The sequence below is a fragment of the Hirundo rustica genome, chromosome 10 (assembly GCF_015227805.2).
Source record: "Hirundo rustica isolate bHirRus1 chromosome 10, bHirRus1.pri.v3, whole genome shotgun sequence".
Classification (NCBI taxonomy): domain Eukaryota; kingdom Metazoa; phylum Chordata; class Aves; order Passeriformes; family Hirundinidae; genus Hirundo; species Hirundo rustica.
Genome location: NC_053459.1, coordinates 12,625,183 through 12,647,944, shown reverse-complemented (window position 1 = coordinate 12,647,944; position 22,762 = coordinate 12,625,183). Strand labels below are relative to the sequence as shown.

General features: G+C 38.9%; 1 protein-coding gene across 1 annotated transcript in view; it reads right to left on the bottom strand.

Moving 5' to 3' along the window:
* Window positions 1-20,236, bottom strand: part of LOC131378617 (basic salivary proline-rich protein 1-like) — a 28,499-nt gene extending 8,263 nt beyond the window's left edge. The window contains exons 1-3 of the mRNA XM_058421959.1: window positions 20,121-20,236; window positions 15,331-15,610; window positions 14,230-14,286 (exon numbers count right to left, since the gene is read on the bottom strand). Of these exons, the coding sequence (XP_058277942.1) occupies window positions 14,230-14,286; window positions 15,331-15,610; window positions 20,121-20,236 (453 nt within the window). The remainder of the gene's footprint in view (window positions 1-14,229; window positions 14,287-15,330; window positions 15,611-20,120) is intronic.
* Between the last annotated feature and the right edge of the window lie 2,526 nt (window positions 20,237-22,762).

Below are 22,762 nucleotides of genomic sequence, written 5' to 3'. Positions count from 1 at the left end.
TGCAAAAACTGGTGTAAATTATGCAAGAGACTGGTGTCCATTATTGCATGGTAGTGGATAGTCCATGAAGCTGCTCTGCAGAATGTAAAAAGCATGTAAACAATCAGAAAAGGGAATTTGAAAATGAAGGGAAGTGAGCAAAGAATACCAGCTGATGAATAAAACATTTACCAAAGTTCAGAAAAGTCAGCTGGTCTATGTTAAAGTGGTTGCCAGGCAACTCATCTTTTAAAACAAGTACTTCTGTGGCAGATAACTCATAAAGACATTGAAATGGCAAAATTAACTGCTCTTGAACAATTTCTTCGATACATTAGGTACAAACAGGCTTTCATTCATCATCAGGCGTGCATATCTTCTTGTTATAAATTTTTTCCTTGAACAAATGCATGTATTTTGTCCAAAGCACTGCATTTTTAACTCTTTCATCTTATTCCCAATGAGGGAACAGCTGGGAATCTGCCTTAAATCTGTGCATTGATATAAATCTAGTTTGGATGAAATAGGACTCATTCTCTGTTTTGGAAAACAGGCAGTCTTGTATGGCAGGATTAGAGAACTCGCATGTAAAGAGGGGCTTGGTTGCACTCCACCGAATATTTTCCATGAGACAGACTGAGAGTGCAGCCAGAGAGGGAGAGACTCTTGTAACAGATTGTAAAAAAACTTCAGGAAAAAAAGCAGGCAGGTCCTGGCAGTTCTCTCTGTGTAGAGGAGTATAAAGCAGTAACTGGAGGGGAAAACTGATCATATGGAATAATTTATTTGACTTTTTCTCTTCCAATTTTTAACTGAACAAAGTTGTGTTTTTATTTTTTTTTTTCTTTACTGTTGCGTTCATTATTCATGATTTCTCAATGAGCACTTTACTGAAATGCTGAGCACAAAGGATGTTTGCAGGCTGATCATAATGCCTATGTTTTCAGCACTTTGCTACTTGCTGTTTATCATTTGTAATTGATCACCCTTCTTAGTAAGATACCCTTTCCATCTCCAGATTGTATGACTGAAAGTTTTACAGATGAGAAAGGGAAAACTGAAGAAGTTTCCAAGGACGTCCACAAGATTATTGTTTTCTGTTGAATATGACAAAATAGTATCTTTACAGAAGATACTATTTCTATACTATATTTTCTACTGAAGGAGAAAACAAACAATAAAAAAGTTCTTACTAACTTCAAAGCAAACCTGTAGCATTTCAAAACCTGTTTGGGAATGTTCATAAATTCTTTTTTGAGTGCCAGATCATCTCTGCCACTTGGAAAGTGCCTGGGATAACCCACCTCTCGGACAGAGTAGCACAGGTTTGTGCTCCTTTTCTGGGTATTTGATTACTGCCGGCAATGCCACCACAGACAAGTGAGAAATCAATCCTCAGTCTTTAGATTTGCAGTTGTCCTCCTGAGTTGTCTTCTACTGGTGATTCAGCCACAATATTATTTCCTCAACCACATTCAGTAAAACAAAACAATCAATCCAATGACAGTGCAAAGTACCTTTCCTGTAGAACGTTCAAATGTACCACAAAAATGGTTATTGAGATGTAAATTAATGCAGCACGGAGTCTTTTTGTTGGTAGCTCACAGTCAGTCCTTTGCTGCTATGGGGACGTGTGGCTGATGTTAGGACAGCAACTTTTCACTTGGCATCCTGCAACACTCCTGGGACATTGCATTGACAGCAAAGCCTGTGGCATGGACACCAGTCCCTTGGTAGCAAATCAGCCTGGATTTCCATCTGAACAAACATTAGCTCGGTTTTGGAGTGATTTTACTAAAAATATGTTAGAGAAAGAGATTAGGATGAAAGCTGGGTAATGTTTTAATATAATCTATTTTTCATGCTAGCATTAAAAATGTGCAGTAATTTTTAAGGTCTGTAATTTTTTTGTCCTCACCCAGTCATTCAATCTCATTGAAATAATTAATTAAGGTACAGATAAATTTAACTCTTATTTAGATGGCACTTCTTAAAACAAGATTGGATATTAGGAAACATTTATTCACTGTATGGATGGTCTAGCATTGGAACAGGCTGCCCAGGGAAGGGGTGGAGTCACCATCCCTGAGAGTGCTCACAGCACAGTGCAGATGTGGTGTTTTGGGACATGTCCCAGGGGTGGACCTGGCAGTGTTAGTTTAGTGGTTACACTTGATCTTACAGGGCTTTTCCAATCTGTGAGTCTCCTGATTTTAAATGTTTATTATTGGCATTTTGTTTACTCTTTGCCCTACTCTCTGATCTTTAACATTTCCTGGGCTCTGCAGTCCCCGGAGGTGTGCGCTGTGACACGGGGCACGGGTGGATTCACGTGCGTGGGGACAGGAATGTGATGTCCTGTGCAACACAGGCACTTCCACCGTGTCTGCTCCCCACGCCCCCAGCAGCGGGCAAACGGTGGGCTGGATTCTGGGAACACCACTGCAATACACAGCTAAGGCACCATCCTCCCCTGAGTGTGTATATAAATATATATGTGTGCGTGGATAATTAATGCACATAATTACTTAGATTGCTTGATACAGATACTTATTTTTGTTTGTAGTAAATATGTCGGAAGGCTTCAGAAACACAGTTAATGAGCCTATTTAGCTATTCAAAAGATACAGGGTCTGAAACTTTGGGAGCAGGAGGTGTTGCAGGAGCTGTAGCCAACTATTCAATTCCTGGGGTCAGACCACCAGCAGCTGTAAAAATCAATAAGGCTTACAAGGATGAAATAAACTTAAAAAAAAAGCACTGACAGAGAATATTCCACAAAGCCACTCTTGATCAGGCTGAGCCTGTTCATACCGAAACCTGGAGAAGTTTTACTCTTTATTCTAAAGCCTTCAGCCAACAGCAGGACCTTGTGGGATTCTTTGGGCAATTTCCCAAAGTCCAGTCTCCCGATGGATCCAAAATGTGCCTGGATACCACAGTACTGGAGCACACTGGGGCAGTGTGTCTGACCCTCACTCCTGCCTGCACTTCAGTGATGGTTTTGATGAGTCAGACACCAGGTTGGTTCGATTGTTTTCCAAAACCTTTCAGAGTATTAAAAGCCCCACATAACCTTGCTGGTCTTGCAAGCAAAATCAAGTTGTGCAGATATTAATAGCACAGACCTGAGAGACCTTCATATAACGTAGGGGTATAAATTTTAATATACACAGAAAGCATTCTAAACAGTATCCCAGATAGTGGAAATAACATAAAGTTTCTGATACCATAATAAGTATTCTCTTCTTTCTCATTCTCCTATACTCTGTCTGATTTGATATCATATCAGATTTATCTGCAAAGACAGCTGTAATCCATATTTTTGAGGCCAAAGGAACTGTTCACAGTGGAAAGCATCTAGTATTGGAAGATATATTCCTATGGAAAAGCAGTCACAGCCAACTGGAAAAATTTTGGTCCCTGCTTTATGTAATGGACTTAAATCTTGGTTAAACACGAATATAGAACAAAAAATTTTGTACAAGTCTGATGGCCTTTAAGATTATTTTCATGAGTTTAAAAGGGTCAAACAGTACATTTGCCAAGCCGAAGCAGTCATGAATGTGTCAAGCCCCTGAACAAAGATGAGTAGAATAAACAAATTAAAAAATAAAGTCTGAGAAAATAATGTTGTGTCTGTTATGTGTCTCTTTTCATCTGCTTTATCATTCATGCTTGCTAGATTTTCTCTGCAGCTGGGAGGTTTTGCATAATCACATGATTCCAGGAAATGCATTTTTAGGGAAAATGACCAAATGTCACAGACAGTTGACAAGCATGACAAGCCATGAGAGGGTGAGAGGTCAGTTTCTGGGTGTGAACTTCCAGTTTTAGCCAAAGTTATGAACATAAATATAGCATTTGTTATTTTGGAGTAGCATTCATTTATTAACACATTTCACCAAAAAAATAGTCAACTTTGCAAGTGTCTTCAAATAATTTGCTGTCAGATTGTTTGCAACACTTTTTTATGGCCTCTGTAATGTACAGTAAAGTGATTTAAAATATATACCTTGATTAGATCTATATTAGTCTTATATTTTTTATGTCAAATTATGTAAAAATGGAAATAATGATTAATTTTGCTATAGGAAATTTCACCGAGTTATAATAATTTCAGTCTTATCTCTTTGAGCTGCATGTTTCTCCTATTGCTTTAAAACTAATTTAGGCCACATTATATACAAAATTAAATCTTACTTTTATAGCTACACCCTTGGGGTTCAATGAAAAGACTTGATGAGCTAGAAATTAAAAGTACTGGTTGAAAATACTATTACATTATACAAGCTATTATTAAGGCAATTTACAAAGTTGGTATTAAAACTATGCACATTTTTCATTGTTAGCACCCATATATTCAACAAGCCCATGGGACCATTTTGTATATAATCTGGCAAATAAAATCAACTGAAAGGTAAACAGTAAGTCCACAGCATTTCTTGATGGGGAGAATTGCACTATAATAATTGTAAAGCAGATTTAGCTTCAGATTGTTATTAATTTAGGTGATGCACACCACATTTGTTAAATGTAAAAATCAGTTTGAAACTCTGTGTTCCGCAAATACTGGAGAGGACACAGAACTCTGAGTTTGCTTTCTCATAAAAAACCCAGTTACCTTATAGTCAATGATATTCAATTTGGCCCAAGTCTATTTGCATCTTAAATGTGTAGTCACAGTTGATTTTTTGACTCTTATGTATATTTCCAGAATTTGGAGGCAATATAATTACTTGTTTTGCTTGGACTGTAGGTAACATAATGAATAGCTTGATGTTTTTATTTCTGAGTGTGAAAAACGTGATGTAAAAAACCTTGCAACGTGATTTATGGTCTTTTAATTTCAAGGATGCTTAAAGAACAGAGACCACCAAGAAGCAGGGTGGAATATCAAATATTTGCCCAAGATGACAATACTGAGACAGAGCCACATGAGCATGCAGTTGGTGCTTTAATGTTATATATTTATATGTTCCACATTGGAGCACCCTAGGTTGTAGATCAAGACAAGGCAACTGTGTTTAAACAGAAAGGGAAAAGATTTCTTTTTCCTCTCTTGGGGAAACCCACTGCAATAGTAGAAATGTTTTGTTAAGAAAGCTGCCACCAGGCCTGGCTGGGTGCAGTGTGAGTGTTGGGAAGAGCTGGAAGGACGGAGCATTTCCTGCAGCACCATCACTACTCAATCCCTTGCTGCTCTGTGGCTGCAGGACTCTTGTTGGGAAGGTCTTGTTACTGTGACTCAGGGTTTTTTCTACTTTCACTCTAATTTTACAGAAAAACTGTCACATGGAGTCAGAGGACAAGGAAGTGTATTCTTCCCTTGGTTTCCAGGACTTGGTTCTAGCTAACATTTGACAGTAAGTTGAGAGGACCAGGACTTTTGGGGTTTAGCTGTTCTGAGGTTTAGGCCATTAGAATTTATTGGACCATCAGTTCTTGCAGGGGAGTCTGAGAAAACACTCCCCAGACTTTTTGAAAAGGCTGATCTGAGAGGTGCTAGATTTTAACCAGACTAGGAATGAGCAAGGATGCTCAGGATGCTGCTGCAGGTTCAGTGGGCAGCTGGGATATTCATTAAAAAGCTGTACAGATTCTGGGTAAAACAGCAAAATTATTCTTGCTGCCACCCTTTGTGGAAAGTTTGTGGCTCAGGAGCTGCCTGGGAAGGAAGAGCTCGTGTAAATGTGCTGCTCAGTCATGGGCATCCAGCTTTCAGGGGATGCTGTGGGAGCGCTGAAAGACAGAGAACCTTTCCTTGGATGCTCAGCAGTCAGTCTCTGCAGGAAAAGTATGGATTAAGTGTCAAAGGTGACTGGCACACCGTATAATCAAGCCAATAAACTCTGTTGTGTTACTGAGCAAGAGGAATTTTGACCGTTCCTGTTGTGTTGGGACAGAGGCAATTCCATGCAGGAATGTTGTGTACAGCTGTTGTGACCTGAAGTGTGTTGCCAGTCTGCACTGAGGGGTCACAGAAACACGTGAAAGTGTCTGATTTTATTTATCTGAGGGATCAGTAACCCTTTAAATGAAATAACCCAAGAGTGTAAGCTTTAGGAACTCCTTTTGTTTCATGTTACAAGAACAATTTGAGAAGAAACGTGATTTTATTTAGCTAACCTCTTCTAACCACCCAACTTTATTTCCATTGCTGAATATAAAGATATGATTTATAGAGATTAAAGAAGCCTAATAAAAAAGGAATAGGTCTGATATTGTATTTAATTTTGACAGTTTCTGTTATCTTCTTGCTATCCCTTAAAGTAAAAGATTTTATAACTATTACAGCATAATGCAAACATTGCTGTTATTAGATATTCATATTTTATAGCCTTGGAAAAGGTTGACATATAATTAATTTGATTATGGATAAAGTAATTCAATTTTAGATTGCCTACATTAATTTATTAAACACTGTAAAAGATAATAGATTGAGTGCAAAGGGAAATGGAAGAAATTATGTGTACTCAGAAAACTATCAAGCATGTTTAACATGTTTGTACAGAGAAAGCAAAAAAAGGACATTATGTAATAGATCAATCAACCCATGGAGATTACATTTCAAAGTCTTTTTATATTGAACAAATGGAGCTTGATTTTTAGTCTCTTAGAAGTATCTGAATTTACAATAGTATAAATTTATAAATAATGCATTTTACTTTTGTTGCTATTGTTGTTATGGCCTGTGGATCAAAGCCTTAAGTTAGGTATCTGAATTAAATATAACCACCCCTAAGAACTGATAATCATCACACCAAATCCTATTTATATAACTTTTCAGATTTAAATATCTGAATTAATTAAAAAAAATTAAAATTAAGAAAAAAGTTTAGGGATGGGACACATCAGACCACAGGACAGTCCTGGAAACCCTTACACACACATATCTCCTTCACTGTGTGGCTCTCTTCCCTTGAGGGGGGATCCTTGTTCAAGGAACATTCCCCACACTGATTTCAGAAATTTGTTTTACATAAAGTTGGTAATAATAATGATCTTAGAAATAAAACGGTATTAAACTGATCAGATTTCTTACTAATTGATATATTCTCGGTAAAATCAATGAAAGTTCATGTGTCTGCATGCAGGGATCTCTTTTTGTATGGTTTTTGAAGCAGAAAGACTTACTCATCTATTTTTTCCTTTTTAAAAATAGTGTGATTTTTATGTCATTGTACTGAATTATATCTTCATCACTTTCCCACTGGTTTTGCCAAAAATATGTTAGGATTTTCGTAAGTCTTGGAGAGTTTTGCGGAAATACAAAAATTTACATGGGCAAACTAAAGCTTTGTATAGGATTGTTTTAGATTTTGATATTGGTGATTTTCTGTTTTCCCTACTGCTTTTAATTTATTGTTTAAATTTTATTCTGAGGGAACCATGCTTGTAACAATCTTTGGTCCCAGGTCTACAAACATGTACACACTTACAAATATGAAGAAACTCTATAGTCAGGAGTTAACCATATAATTATATCTACTTAATTTCAAGCTGAATTGTTATTCAGAATATGGACACTTATAAATTCTTTTCTGTGGTATGTTTGAGAAAATTTTTGACTTACAAAGGCTCAAGGGAAAAAACTTCTTCAACCCTTATCAGGATGAGTTACTTTGTCTTATCTTCCTAAGGTGAATTGAACTTTTAAAGACTAAGCTTTTCTTATGTGAAAGAATGATAAAATATAGAAAATATATTTTAAGCTAGTGTCTTGCAGTATGTTTTGCAGTGTTCTTGTTAAAACAAGAGGCTCCTCGATGGAATATCACTCAGTTGTAAATGAGAATTAATTTCAAAGCGAGCATTTTCATCAGTATGTTTTATTGCACTAATATACTACATTTGACATATATAAACATCAATTTTTGATATGCTTGGGCCAAGATATGTAGCCTTTCTCCTTCTTCAAAGTCTTGATTTTAAAATTCTGAACTATGCTGTGCTGATTTGTTTCCTTCGAAGCTTGTCTGACACTCACCTATTTTGAATTGATGGGAGTACTATTAGATTGAACCATTTCCTGGGGTGCAGCCATATATTTTTGAAATCTAATCACAATGAGCTCTTTACTACAAGAAACAATACCTGGATATTGCTGACATCTTATGAAGCAGATAGAAAGAACATTAAATGCCCAAGTTAATTCCACACATAAAAGAGAGAATGGTTTAACTTTCTCCTATCATATTTCATAGTAGTCTTGCATATACAGATGTGATATAAATCTATTACTGCAATAAAAGCACCCCTTTGCTATTAAAAACCTATAATTAATAATGAATTTGGTAATGATTACTATTACTGTTACTATTTAATGCAAGCAAAAACTGAACATAATCTTCAAATGTGGTCAAGTAGAATCTCCTCAGTCCTTGTTATTCATGATTCTGCTTTCTCAAGGTCAGATTATTTTTCATTCTCTTTAATAATTCACTAAGTATACTAAATGTTTACTTCATGTCTGAACAACAACCAATCTTGTTTTAATTAAATACACCTCCTGACATTGCTTTAACATATCAGTGAATTCAAATCAGTTACTAAAATGTTAAGCAAATCAAATTTGTAGTCACTCTCCACTTTGAATATCTACTTCTCTAGTTTCTTCCCACCTGCTGTCATGTGTTAATTTTTTTAAAGCATCATCTATTTGCAAAAAAAGGAAAGAAATTGGTATTGTCTTGTGTTGTTTCATCCTTAAAGTGAAACCATTTGCAAGAAAATGATGGGTCCCTAGTGCTGAACTTCTTTGCATATTAATTTTGTTAGCCTTACCTCCTGTGGTCTTTAGTTCTGGAAGGCCTATTAGATAATACACAAGATAAATTTTCCCTGGTATCTTACAGCTAGTCAGAGGAAAAGAATCCTTTCTTCTTAAAACTTAAAAATTACAATATTAGCCATGCCTTCTTTCCCCCTATTTTATCAGTAAAGATTAATTTAATTAGGCACAATAATCTAGTCAATATTGGTTATCTTTGTTTCCAGATCTCAAGAAATTGATGCTTATGTTAGTAAATGTCTCAAGTGATAATGGATAAGAAAAGGATTCTGAGCAAATTTCTGTCAAGTGGTGGTGGCAGAATGGGCTTTGGTGCAATCCGTGTGTTTTATCTGAAATGCAGAAGCCAAGGGAAGCTGAGTAGCTGGAATAGTTGTGGTCAGACACAAGTGTCAGGCACTTCACATGGTTACAGAAGCAGATTTCGTTGGATAAGGTTGGACGGCTGGAGACGCTTCGATATTCAGAACTATATAAAGATGACTGGCGAGGTTTGCAAAAGTGTCCGAGCAGACAAGACACAACTCCTATTTCAGTGAATATTTTGAAATTTTGGTGAGTCTTCTCTAAGTATCCAAGTACCTGCAAATTCCTTTGGAAATTTTTCTCAGGGCTGTGATTACATAGCAGCTGACTCTCCTTATGTTCCTCTGTGCCTAGGAAATGAATTTGTGGTTTTTGGAAAGAAAGTGTTGGTATTACATCTTGCCCCTTACGAAGGACAAATTACAGGTTAAATTTCTTCAGCTGCTTGAACATTTGCACCCAAATATCATAAGCTTTTTGTCATAACAAAAGAAATGTGTGGAAAGCCCTCAGTTCTTGACAGACAACTTATTTTTGAGTTATGTTTTCCCTCAAAACATCCTCTGCTTTTAGAACAATAGAACTGTTAATATCTCTCAAAACTTTATAGCTGAACAGAGCCCAGTCAATTTGTTTCAGGATTTCCAGCTCATATTCTGAAAACAAAGTGAGCCCATCTTTAGGCTAAATTACATCATTATTTACTGGCACTGCCTATTGTTTAAAATAGTACACAATCCTAAACAAGCCTGTAGTAGTTTTTTAAACTCTGAAAGTATAGTGGAAAAAAAGACATTTTCACAGTTGCTGACATCTCTGATTTACAACTGCATTGGGAACTAGTTATCAAATAGGTTTCTTTGTTGTTACCAGATGTTTCTAAATATCTGTTTTATTTTTTAATGAAAATCCTTAAGGCATTCTAAAGACATTTTTTCCTCATATATATTTTAATTCATTAAAGCGTTCTTAAATCACAAACTGTATGTAGACATTCTCTGCTCCTGAGAGCTGTAAAATGATTATCTCTGACCCTTGCATTACCTGAGAGGCTTTCAGGGAAAGAAAATTCACCTTTTTTTCACCCCCTGTACTAACCCACACCTGAATCAAACATGCAGGGAGAGAGCGCTCTTAACAGTGTGTCAAAAGTGTGAATCCACACCAAAACCATGAAACTTGTTTAAGTGATTTCCTTCAAAGAGGAAACAAAACAAAACAAAAACCCCACAAAAAACCCCTATCAAAACTCACAACTTATCCTTTTGCTGTAAGTTTGTTAGCATTGAGACAAACGGAGAGGTTTAGAGAAAGGGTGTGGTATCTGCCGCTGACAAAATAGAACGGGTTTTTCTACTTTACTATGAGATTATCAATATTAACTGATTAAATGTGCAAAATGTACTTTGTGTATTTAGATGCAAAGATGCTACAGATCTGAAAATATGTAAAACCAGATTTTTTTCTCCCATTACTACTTAGCCATGGGATAAGTAACGAAAATAAATACACAGGCCATCAATAAGTAATCACAGACAAGATCTACTCTGTTCCCTTGGGCATATCTTTCGACCTTTCAATATTCCTGTTGTCCCTCTCTTTGCATATTTGATCTGTTTAGGCTGTGGGGTGTCTGGAGAGAGAGCTGGTTTTACTGTGTTTGTGGAGCACCCAAAGAGTTGCGAGATCTCGGTTTTCTGCAAAGCCCCAAGGCGCCGCCAGGCTGTTGATGCAACAACCAATATCTCAATCTACTGAAGTTTCTGCTTTATTGCTAGAAACAGGATCTATCAATACAAAATGGCTTTCAGCCTATGCTCTTTCATCAGAGAGCTGCCTACCATGCGCAGAGACCTGATCTCAGCAGGGGTCGTTTGCCATCTCCCGATTTCTGCTACTGCTTTTGCATATGGCTTCTAGGAAGCAAGGAGCAGGAGAGGGATTTTGCTGCAGATTCTATTAGAGAAGAAGTGACATCACCACGAGATAGAAAGGGGAGAGCAATAAGCTTCCCTGCAGGGCAAGGAAGAGTAAAGAGAATGTCATGGCAGTGTATTTGGGGAAGCAGGTTGGAGAGAAGAATGAACAGAAGGAGAGAGAGCAATAGAGACAACAGGAAGAAGAGTAAAGAATGAGCAATAAGACGATATGATTAGAGCTTTTTTCCACCAGGGAGAAACATTTGCAATGCAAACAATTAAAATCGTTCGACTTTCCTAATAACGTTTTTCCATGCATGTAATCATGGCGATTGCCAAAAGGATGGGGAGGAAACAGCAGGCAGGAAATTTTTGGGTATAAATGAAGAAGAGGGACTCGAGATGTGCAAATGGGAGACTGGATGATTTTTATCTTGTGGTTGGACATAGGTTATTGGCATGTAATGGCAGAAGAAGTGGTCTGAATGGATTCTAGGGGATGGAAGGGATTCTGTGTCCTAAATCAAACAGTTCCTATTGAGATTAACAGTTTTCATCAGTGTTAAATGTACAGACTTGTTTCTATACTGAGAGGAAAATCTTTTCTACAAGTATTTCAGTACATAAGGAATGAAAACACTGCTTTGCACTGACTGTAAGCCTATTGTGATTTATTCCCTTACTTAAAAGGAGAAAATACCCTAGTAGGAATTTTTTTAACGTTTGAGTAGCAAACAGTATCTGGCAAATGCAGGTATTTAAATCAGATGAAAACTTAATAGAAATTATCTTCAAAGACTTCTGAGATAAGTTTTAAATGTGGTATTGTGAAAAGTCATTCCATTATACTCAGAGAATATGAAGGACCTGATACCATCTGAGTGTGGCAGAACCATCATTAAAACCTGGCAATGCCCAGTGCCTTTCACTGTTTCTACCCTGGCCAGTCTGTGCCTAGGAACAAAAAGTGACTTCAGTAATCTTATTGATGACATTCCAATGCCAAATTGTCTTCATGTAAATGTGGTTGTGTAATGCATTTGTTTAAGGGCAGGTACAGCTACTGAGCTTGTCTTCCTGAGCACGGCACAGTAACATTAATGTGCCTTTTTGTCAGGCTACCCTGGCTCCACTTAAGAGTATTTGAAAGTTTTATGTCTTCATTGGAAAAAATCCTGAACTTGAAGTTCAGTTGTATTCAATTTATTTTCTTTTTGTTTGATAGTTTCATAAGTGTTTATCTTCAGTGTTGCTGCAATGATCTGTTTCCCAGCAATTAATTGATAGGTTTTATTTTCCATTTCACACAAGTTTATTTTATCACTTTACATCTTTATCTGTCAAACTCATTAGCTGTTTCTGTGAAAACTTCAGTAATTTCTTCAGGGATTTTTTTTTCCAGGTCATAAATAAACAAGAAATAATAATTCAAAATAGATTTTCATGATTCTTCCCTTCATTTTCAGATGCCTCTTGTCTTAACAATCAAAGCCAATTCTTTATATTTTCAGTGGTTTCTGTCACAGTGTTTGCAAATCATACAGTCTAGTGCTGAGTATTGTATTGGTTTCTCCACAAGCCTTAAATCAGCTGGGGTAGAATTTCTCCTGATGACTCACTGTTACTTCTTCCAAGCTTTCTCTCCAGTTTACTCATCATGATTTCTATCCTGTGCTTTGGTGTTAATTTTTCTAAGCAATACATTTTATATTTCTCTGATGAAGTTTTCACTGGACTGATCTGGAGTATTTGTATGTTTAAGAAAACAGATATCAATTTGTTTTCATGTTCAACGTGTGGTGAAGTCACTTGAAGGGCATCTGTAAGAATTAAACACTGGTTTGGATCTGATCTCCATTTTCAATTTTTTGAAACAATCTCACCATAGGTGTTCTGTCAGCATTCTTCAATCTATTAATGCCTCCAAGGTTTGAAAAGGAATCTCTCTCTCTATTTTGGCTTCCTGACCTAATCATTTTGCTGATCCTGATTTTCTTCCATAATTCTTCTTGTTTCCTTAGGAAATGTAAATCTGCTGCAGCATCTGTTAGCTATCCTTGTTTATTAATAATTAGGCATGAATGTAATTATAAATTCTTTAATAATTTACCTTTACCACCTCTGAGAGGCCCATAACTGATCTGTTGTTTAAACATTTCAGATCTTTGTCTTACATTATTTTCATATATCATTCTCAAAGTGTTGACCACATTGTTGATACAAGCAAAATCTCATCTTCAGCTCTTGCCAGGAATTTGTCTTTGAATGTGTTATCTCTTCTAATTGGACATTTGGGAGAGAACAGATTGCTGGAAGCTCAGCCCTATGGCTCCTTAATTCATAGCTGCTTGGCCCTTGACTAAAATAAAGCTGCATGGAGCTGCCTGATTTAAGAACTCAGAGCATTAAGAGCAGCAAAGGATGAGATACAGCAGGGCTATGTACTTTTATGCTGTTTATACACCCTATTTGGATCAAGCTCCAAACACCAGCACTCACTCTTCTCTTCATTTACTTTTGCCAAGTTAATACTGCTGAAGGAACCAAGCACAAAGGAATCTCCAGGCATTGAGGGGCTATTTTGACTAAATATGTAGTGGAAAATGAGATTAGCAGACCAGAAATCTAGTCCTCTTCAGGAGGTGAACAGATGTGTTCTTCCAGCCTCAGCTGCGCTGGTGGAAGGTATTAGTGACCGCAGCCTGTCTCTGGGTGGTTATCGGGAATCCCAAATCCCTTCGACTCTGCTAGCAGAGCTGCTCATACAAGCTTCTCCTAACTTATTTTTTTTTCAAAATGCACTAGATTAGCAAAGACTTACTGTTTATCTGAACTAACCTGGCTTCCTTGGAAGCGGAGTAAGGTGGGGAGTGCTCGGGTAGCCCGCTCCGCCGGCAGATCGGTAGGGGCAGCAAAGAACAGCGGACAGCAATCCCTGCCCCTGGCATTGCTGCTGCAAAGTGCACGTCTGGCTAGACCCCAAATGCTGCTAGATACACATTTTGTCTCCTTCCTATCCCCGTGGTAGTTCCAGATCCATTTACTCTTCTAATTTCTGCACTTTCGACTATTCTGCTTTTGACAGCAGCACATTGTTAATTTCAAAAGCTTTCATTCTCCCAGCTGCTGTGTAAAGTGATGATCTGGTGAGCAGGAAAAAAGAGTGACTTCTAACCACACACGTATGCCCCCCTGGTTGTCTCCATTGAATAAAATTTTATTATTTGCTACCTCTAAATTTGTCTGCGATAAATCATCAGAATCTGTCATGTCACTCTTCTTTGTATTCTGAACCACAAGAAAAAAAAAAAAATCAAATATTTACTGGCTTAGAAAAATATGTCAAGAAAGGCTGTGTCTGCTCCATGGTGCTTCTGGCTCAAATGAGAGAAAACACAGATGTACTGGACATATTATGGCAGAGCTCTTCTGCTGGAACAAAAAGATACCAAAACCCCAAATTACAATACACAGGCTGGAGATTGCTGTTTTCATATCATCAAATAAGGTTTTTTTTCACTTCTGCATTGCAGAATAGTAATGACAGCATTCAGTGTTTTAGGGTCACATTGGCTTACATGTCTCAAGAAAAATGATTCTCCCTTCCTACCCCAATTAAAACTGTATTACGATATTCTTATTTTTATTAAAACTTAAACATCAATATTTTTGACATTTTGAAGGCGGTTTTTTTTTGGGCTGGGGATTTCCAAAGGGGAAAAAAAAAAGTGATCAAATCCTTAAATTGCTCTAAAGATTTCAGAAATGTGTCGATTTAATGGTCTGCAGCTTTTCAGAGCGGAATCTGAAAGAGAATAAAAATATTGCAATGGAAGTGGGAGCCAGGTCCAGATGTACATGACAGCCTTAAGAGAGTCAAGGAAATTGAGGGCAGCTGAAGAGAAGGTGCAGTGGGATTTATTGGCACCAAAAAAAGTCACAGGCTTAGAGAACTTTGGTCTGACTACTATTTACTGCGTGTTTAATCACAGAGGCTTTGGAGCGAGCCAAATCTGTCTGGAGAAAGCAGAGCTGAAAAAGTAATGCTTTTCTATTTTTTTTTTTTTTTTTTTTTAATGGGTGAGAAGCTAGACGAGGGGAGAGCAAAATCAAACCAGATTTTGGAGCGGGTTGAGGCGGGGGGGTGGAAATGAAGCAGAAGGCTCCAAACCGCGTTCTTGATCAAGACGCTAAGGCTGAGCGTTCCGCAGTGACGCATCTCTTTCCCTGGGGATCCCGCCGCTACGTGTGCGCGCCTTTGCGTGGAAGATGCGGTCCGCGAACGACCAGAAACTTTCAGATTGCGAAAGCCAGAAGGGAGAATAAACGCACCTTCCGTCGCAGTGCGAGCCCGGGCGGCGGTCCCGCTGGAGAGCGGCAGCGGGCGGTGTGCGGGGGCCGGGGGAGCAGAGCGGGGCTCCGGCAGTGCGGGAAGCCAGCAGCACGGCTCGGGGGCCGGAGGAGAGCGGGGCGGAGAGGCGCCGCGCCGTGCCGGGGGCTCTGCTGCCGACCCTTTGCCTCCCCTAGGGCCGGAGGTGACCGGGTTGTGACACCTCTCCCACGGGTGATTCGCCTTGCAGAAAATTTGGCTGTTGTGGAAAGCTTCCTGGGCCTGTTTTTTAGGACAGAATAAAAGTTTATAAAATCCCCCGGCTCGAGGTATTTTTCAAAGTAGATTTGAGTGAACAGCAGGCAGGTAGGTGAGCCTGATTAGCACATTTCAGGGCTTTTCTAGCAGTCATCATTCTAGATGGCCCTCCATTTTCATTGTGTAGATAATGTTGCAAGAGAGAGATGGGATTTCATGTTCTGTAGATGAACACACACCAAGTTTGTCTGCTTCTGTTGTTATTTTTTCCCTTGTCTTGTTTGTGAGTGCTTTGGGAATGTGGCAAAAGTGGCAGGGCTCTGGGGAGCATCCTTTGATGTTCCTAACTTTGGCCACCGTGTCTCTTCCATTGGTACGTATTCAGACTTTCTTAAGAGAAAAGAATGTGCTGGTCATGCAATACTTCCATTTTAAATTGGAACAAAAAAGAGTTACTAGTTTAATCTTATCATCAGAAACACTTCTCTAGTGCTTTATCTGGCCTATCTTTCCACTGTTTAGAGGATTACTTACATAAAAGAGAACACATCGGTCCATTAACAAAACTGGGTTTTTTCCTTTTTGAACGCTTATATTTTATCTATCAGTATTTTTAATACACAGGTCTGGCTGACCTTGGAGCAATATGGGCAAACAGAGAGGAGAGAGATAGTTATCATGGGCAAAATAACACCTAGTTACAAATAGGGGACTACAAGTTAAAAAAAGCATGAGAATGTCACACTAGGTGTAGAAATGAGAGACTGGCAGAAAGTCTTGGACCGAATTCTTATCACAATAAATAGCTGGTTCTGATGTTATTATTGTACTTGATATCATCAGAAACCCTCAGTGCTTGGAGAGAACACTAAATAGCTTTAAATACACACAGTGATTGGGGTATAAGAAACTACAGGAACAAATTGTATTTGAAATGTAGGTACTTCTAAGCAAGAGTTACAAAAAGGAACTAATTACATAAGGTCCTATACATTCCTGGTGTTCCCTTCTATTGTTATGTTTTGGTGGTTTTACAGCTAGTTTTTAATTCTTCCTTTCCCTTAGTTTTGAGCAATCCACAGAAACTGGGGGGAAATAGAATCTTGACAAAAACCAGAATTTCTCAAAAATTTTCTAAGTTTTTCTGGATGTGTTCATTTCAACTGATTTAGGTAAGTGCTTATGGCAGCCTAGTTGAACAGACATTTCTTAAAGTTTTGGCAGGATTTAGGTCTTTGGTTTTTCCTTTTCAATGAACTTTGTATGATCAGCTGCAGAGTCACATTAGTGTGATCACAACCATCACACCAGTAAGATCTTCCAGCATGACTTTTCTTGAGTTAGAGGAGGAGAGCTATGTCTCTTTTTGACTTAATATTATACCACACTAAATAGAGGCATGCTAAGGATTATTTGTGTTTTTAAGCAAAAGACACAAGCATTAAGATTTACAAATAATAGAACATTCAAAATTGAATTATTTTCCTATAATTTAATTTTTAAAAAGAATATTTTACCATAACATAATATTAGGACTCTGTTGTAAGGACAGAGGAGAATGTGAGATTAGCTGTTGGAGCAATATGATAGATGTCTTTTTTATAAACATCTTGGTTTTGGAGTGGAGTATTTTGATTGTTTTACATGTGGTATGAGAGCTTTTATTCATCAAAACACCTAAGCATGCACTTGAGGCTACTTTGTAATTCCTCATTTCTAAATGATTTAATAATTTAAATTATTTTGCTGCAATAAAAGTAGCATGCAATGACTCCTCCTTGTGTTTGCTGATCAGGGCAGTGCTGGTGGTGGAGGGGATGAGAGACAAACATTTTCCTAGGCAGCTATACCCTTGACTCCCCAAAAGCATTGGCATTGTGGACAAATCCTCAGTGATGGGAAGAATTTTCTAGAGCTTGTTGACTTCCTCAGGAAGACTTTTAGCAACAGCATATTTGGTCGTTGGGTTCTTATCCTGTCAACTTGCAATTCTTCTCAGCTCTCTGTATCATCTTTTGTCATAAAATCATAAACTTTTTTACAATTCCTATCAAATGTTAAAAGTTAATATAGAGGCAATAGTTAACTTTAGCCTGAGGGTAAAAATCCTTTTTTCCCCAGAAGACTCAAATTTACCAGCTTTCATATCCACAAATCATTTTTTTTAACATGTTCTGTCCTAGTGCTTGTGTCTTATACAGATTTGATCCTACCAACACTTCAATAAAAGAGGGTTGGAACCCAAGTCCTTTTAAATTCTACCAAAATGGAGTACTTGGCATGAAGAGTTTTTTTTTTAATCTAGGGCAGCTAGTCTATGAGCTAGAGATGTATGTAAGTGGGGCATGGATCAGACACTCTTTCCCATAGCTTGTGACCCTGTCATCCTGAATCATCCCTTGTACTGCTGATGCATTTGAAGAGCACAGGGTCACTGGTAATTAAGACAGCTTTATAAAAGTGCTAGCAGTTGCAACTGTAAAATGAAGAGTACCTGGAGTGCAGCATTTGTTAGCCACATTGAATTCCCTTCGAAAAGGAAACCCTAACATTTGCACATACGCTGCTATCTCATGGGCTCAAAAGTTGTACAGGGTTGCATTAGGTCACTCTTTGGATGGATGATCTCCATCAAAAATGCCAGGTACTGCAGGAAGCCTTGCTGATGCCATGGTGGCCAGGACTTCCTCTCAGAGGCATTACTAAGCAGTGCTCCACATGCCTCAGGACCTTTTGGTTTGATGGTGAGCATGTATTTTAAGCAGGCATCTCTCAGCTGAAGCATTTAACACTGACATATAAGGCACAGATCAAGGGCAACAGCCTGCAAAATCCTTTTTGATCTGCATGAGAATGACAGGCACTGCGTGATAGCTGCAGTCCAGGTGGGAAAGATCAACACTGCTCTCTGAGCTAACCAAAAAGGTGTAAGGGTCTGGAGGGGAGAATTATCTACATGTTACAGAGACACTGAGTAGGGAAACAAGCCAGTTTAAAATGGCATCTGAAGCACATAAAATAAATTCTGAGGCTTGTCCTGTATGCCTTCAAATGTGTTCTGACTGCTCAGTGTTTATCCTGCCTGCTTCCTTAACCCAGAAATGCTGGAAGAAAAGCATAGATGGGAGAAGTACACCATCATCTGGCACATGCAGATGGATATGCCAGCCTTGATACCTGCATCACAGCTTCTGCACAGTACATTACAGTGACTCACATACAGAAAGGCTAGAAGCAGGAGAGTGACACAATATGGCACAAATTTGTATTTGCATCCACATTTGCAATCCAGCTGGTGTCAGGACATCTTCACTTAAAGATGAGTATCATGGCACAAGGCAAAGGAAAAGAATGAAAGTAATAATTTTTTTTTTTCTTCAAGGGCATAATTGCAAAATGTGGCTGCATCTCCCACTTGTTTGTCTAAACAGCCTTGGACAATACATTCCTAACACTGACGGATGTAGAAACCAGCTGTAGAGTCTCTCTTAGATAGCACTCATGACCAAAGTATGTACTTGGACAAAGTTTTCATGGGATGAGTGTCATGTTCATTCACTGGACCAGCTTTTATAGTAGAGATAGGTATTAAGTAGCTGGAGTGAAACATTAGGTCCTGCAGCCTTTGAGCCAGCCAACGTTCCATTTCTGGAACAACCAACATGCAAAACCATTGAGCAATTGATTGGCAGACACACTTTCATCTGGCACTATTCCCTAAATGTTCACTGTAGAGCTGCGCACACAAGAACAGAGACATCACATCCTCCTGGACCGCACTGTAGAAAGAAATGTCATGAAGCTGATTTTCAACAAGACTGTTAAAACACTGGTGTGAGAGCAGCAGCATCAGAGTGTTCACTGAGCAAATAAAAATCTTGTTATCATGAGTATTACTGTGCAATTAAACCTGAGACTGAGCATGTGTGTAGGAGAGAAGTGGGTCAGGCTTCTTAGGTTCATGTCCATTGCTCTAACCACTTGATTATACTGAGTTTACATTACCGTATCAGCCATAAAAATCATGGGAGATTTTCCACTGATTCTCCTGACCTTTGTATCACACCATTAAAGTATGGGTCACATAGTCAGTGACTTCTCTCAGCTTCATGTCATAGGTACATCCTTGCTCAATTACTTTATCCTATGTGATGGAGGACTCATCCTATCCTACTTTATCTCTGTAATGGAGATAGCAATTAAAGAAATAATCTGCATGTGTGACTGCACATCTGACCCTCTTTTTTTTTTTTTTTTTTTTGTGTGTGTGTGTGTTACATTAGAAGTAAAAGTGATAGCAACCAGATTAATTTCCCTCCTGATTCCTCCCTGTAGGCTGGGGTCTAGAGGCCCACAGAAAGTCTTCCCTGAACTACATCAGGCAAGCCTAGTGTAAATACTTTTTAATTTTGGAAATTACAAATTTGCAAACACTTCCCTACATCAACACAACTCTTTTGGCCCTGCACATGAATGTACATCTTCAGTGGCTCCTACAAGGCAACGTAGTTGGTATTTGTAGGCTGGCACTCACTGGCACAGCAGCAGTGACACGTAGAGCCCTGCAGACACGGTCAGGTGCTGCAGCAGTGCCCTTGGAGCACAGCCAGGGCAGGGCAATCTCCACAGGAAGGCACTGTTTGCCCTCATGTCCCCTTGGCCAGGCTGTTGTGGTTTCCCTACCCTCCCATTCTGGCTTTGTCACCCCAGAAGAATATTGATGGATTCTTCGAGTCGCTGTTTGTGTCGGGGTGCCAGAGTCTCCGGGATAATTACTTCACAGCGCAGTTTACCGCAGTGAGTGTTGTCAGAACAGCGATACATATTTGTTGTTGTAGCCAACTGGCATCCAGCTTAAGGATCTTTCCCTCTGACTATTTAAATTAGAGTCTGCGCTGTCTTGTGTGATAATGCTCACAGAGCAATAAGGCAGCGTGCTTTCTATGAAATGTCTTGTAGCCGGTGATCTTTTAAGCCTTTCTTGGCTTGTCTTCTCATCTGAACATCTGTGCTCTGTCCCTCTTTCTGTGCAGTGTTCACTGCTATTGGACATTCTGCTGGAGGCAAAATCAAGTCTAGTGTTCTGCCTTTCCCATCCTAATTGTGGTATTGTGCTGTTGCTGCATATGCTCTTAATCAGATTTTGCAATCCCTCCTGGAATTTGTATATAAAATTTGTGAAATACTCTCAGATCCTCTGGAATGATAGCAGAAAAAAGATACTAGAAGGGAAGGGAATTTTCAAGTCTTTAAAATGCCTTTTCATTTTCCCACATTTTACTTTAATGTAGCATTCCCTAGGTTTTGTATTATTTCAGGTCAATTATTATCTAGGCAGTTTCTAAATGTGTGGTGTCTGACACCTGGAAGGGAACCCACAAAACCCAGGAAAACCATCCTATGCTCTCTCCCTTCACTCCCAAACTCTTAACTTTCCATTAGGGTTTCTTAAAGTCAAGGAGAACTCTGAAGTGGTAGGTGGATAGTCTCTGGGACAACACCTGTCTAGAATGAGCCAAGGGATTTTTAATATTGTAATTATTTATTTAACATAATTTTCTACTTGTTTTCATTTTACCCTTCTCATTGTCCTGGTGAACTAGCACGCCTAAGACAGTAAAGAAGAATATTGTTTTATATTTGCATATAGAATTTAATACATCTCAACATTGCATTTCATGCAATCGGAAAAAGAATAATAAATGTAATTTCTTTGTTTTGCACCAGTAAACAGTGGTCCTGCAACCTGTGTGGCATTCAGCATCACTGTGTGCTGCAGGGTGGGCAGCAGTGCAGAGGTGTCTGTATTTTTTGCTTCTAACAAAGTCACACTTGATCTTTGACCTCATGCCTCACTCTTGGTCCCAAGTGTGGGGTCATCTCACAGCAACCACCTGCCCTGCAATGTTTCTTCCACAACGTATCAATTGCTCTGGCAAAGCAATTGCATGCGTTTAAAAGATTTGCAGGCATATTGTTCCCATATGCGAGTTCTCCTGCAATGAGATATTCAGTTGTCACTCCTGGGGAACATGGTGCCCCTTTAACCTCCACCCCAAGGCTTGTAGGGCTGAGTCTGGTGCTGAAAAATTTCCCCTTACACTGCAGGTAGTGCCAAATGCTGTGTCTTGCACAGACCTTTTCTGAAACCTGTGGTTTGTGTCTCTAGTCCAGGCTACCTTGAATACCACATTTTTGTGGTCACTGCTGATATTCTTAAATATAATTGAAGAATAATATCCAGGCTTTGGCATTGCAGTGAATGAAGTAAAGGAGAATGATCACCACGCTGTCTTACTAAAGTGAGAAATTCAACATCAGAGGGAACAGAACCTTGCTGATCTACTCCAAATGTGACCACAACGATCTAGCTGTGTATTCACAGAGAGAAAGTTATTAGTGTTGGAAAGTGAAATGCTGTGTAGGGGGAAAGCTAGTGGGGCTTTAACTGTTCTTGCCTCCTGCTTTGGCTGGCACAGATGTTAGTCACATCACATCGTGCACTACCTGAAGGCACTCAGCTACTAAGGGGGCAAGGGCAGTATAAGAACGTATATAGAATAGCAAAACTGTAAGCAATGGTGTCCTGTGAGGATGAATACAGGGAAGAGGATGCCTGAGGGCTGTGTAAGTTAGTGGGTGGTTTCACTAGCCTGGGAAATGGAAAAAAAGCTCCAAGCCTCAGTCCTTTAAAGGCTTTTGTCTTTGCCTTTTTTTTTTTTTTTTTTTTTTTTTTAAATTATTATTATCACTGAACAATCAGGAAAACAGAAAGCAAATCAGTTTGAAAATTTTCTAAGAGCTTTCCACGGGGGCCCAGAGGAGGAAAGGGGACACCATTTCCCCAGGTGTCTTCTAGCATTGCTTCTCCTGTGTTTCTCTTGTGCCTTGAGCAGCCCTGTGGGCACTTAGGACATATTAAGCTGCTGTAGACTGTGCTGCCTCTACCTTCCACAAATCAGTTATCAAAGAAAAAAAAAATATTATATTAGCCTACTTATGTAATGATAGTCTGTTGAAAGACTAATTTTCTTCCTCGCTCTCCAGAAACACTTGTGCTCTCCTCTCCAGTGAATCTTCAGAGCCAAAGAGGTCCAAATAGGTGCTTTATCTCAGCAGGGTGGAGGTGGTGCCGTGGCGAAGCGCAGCGGCAGTGATTGCTCCGTGATCCGGGTC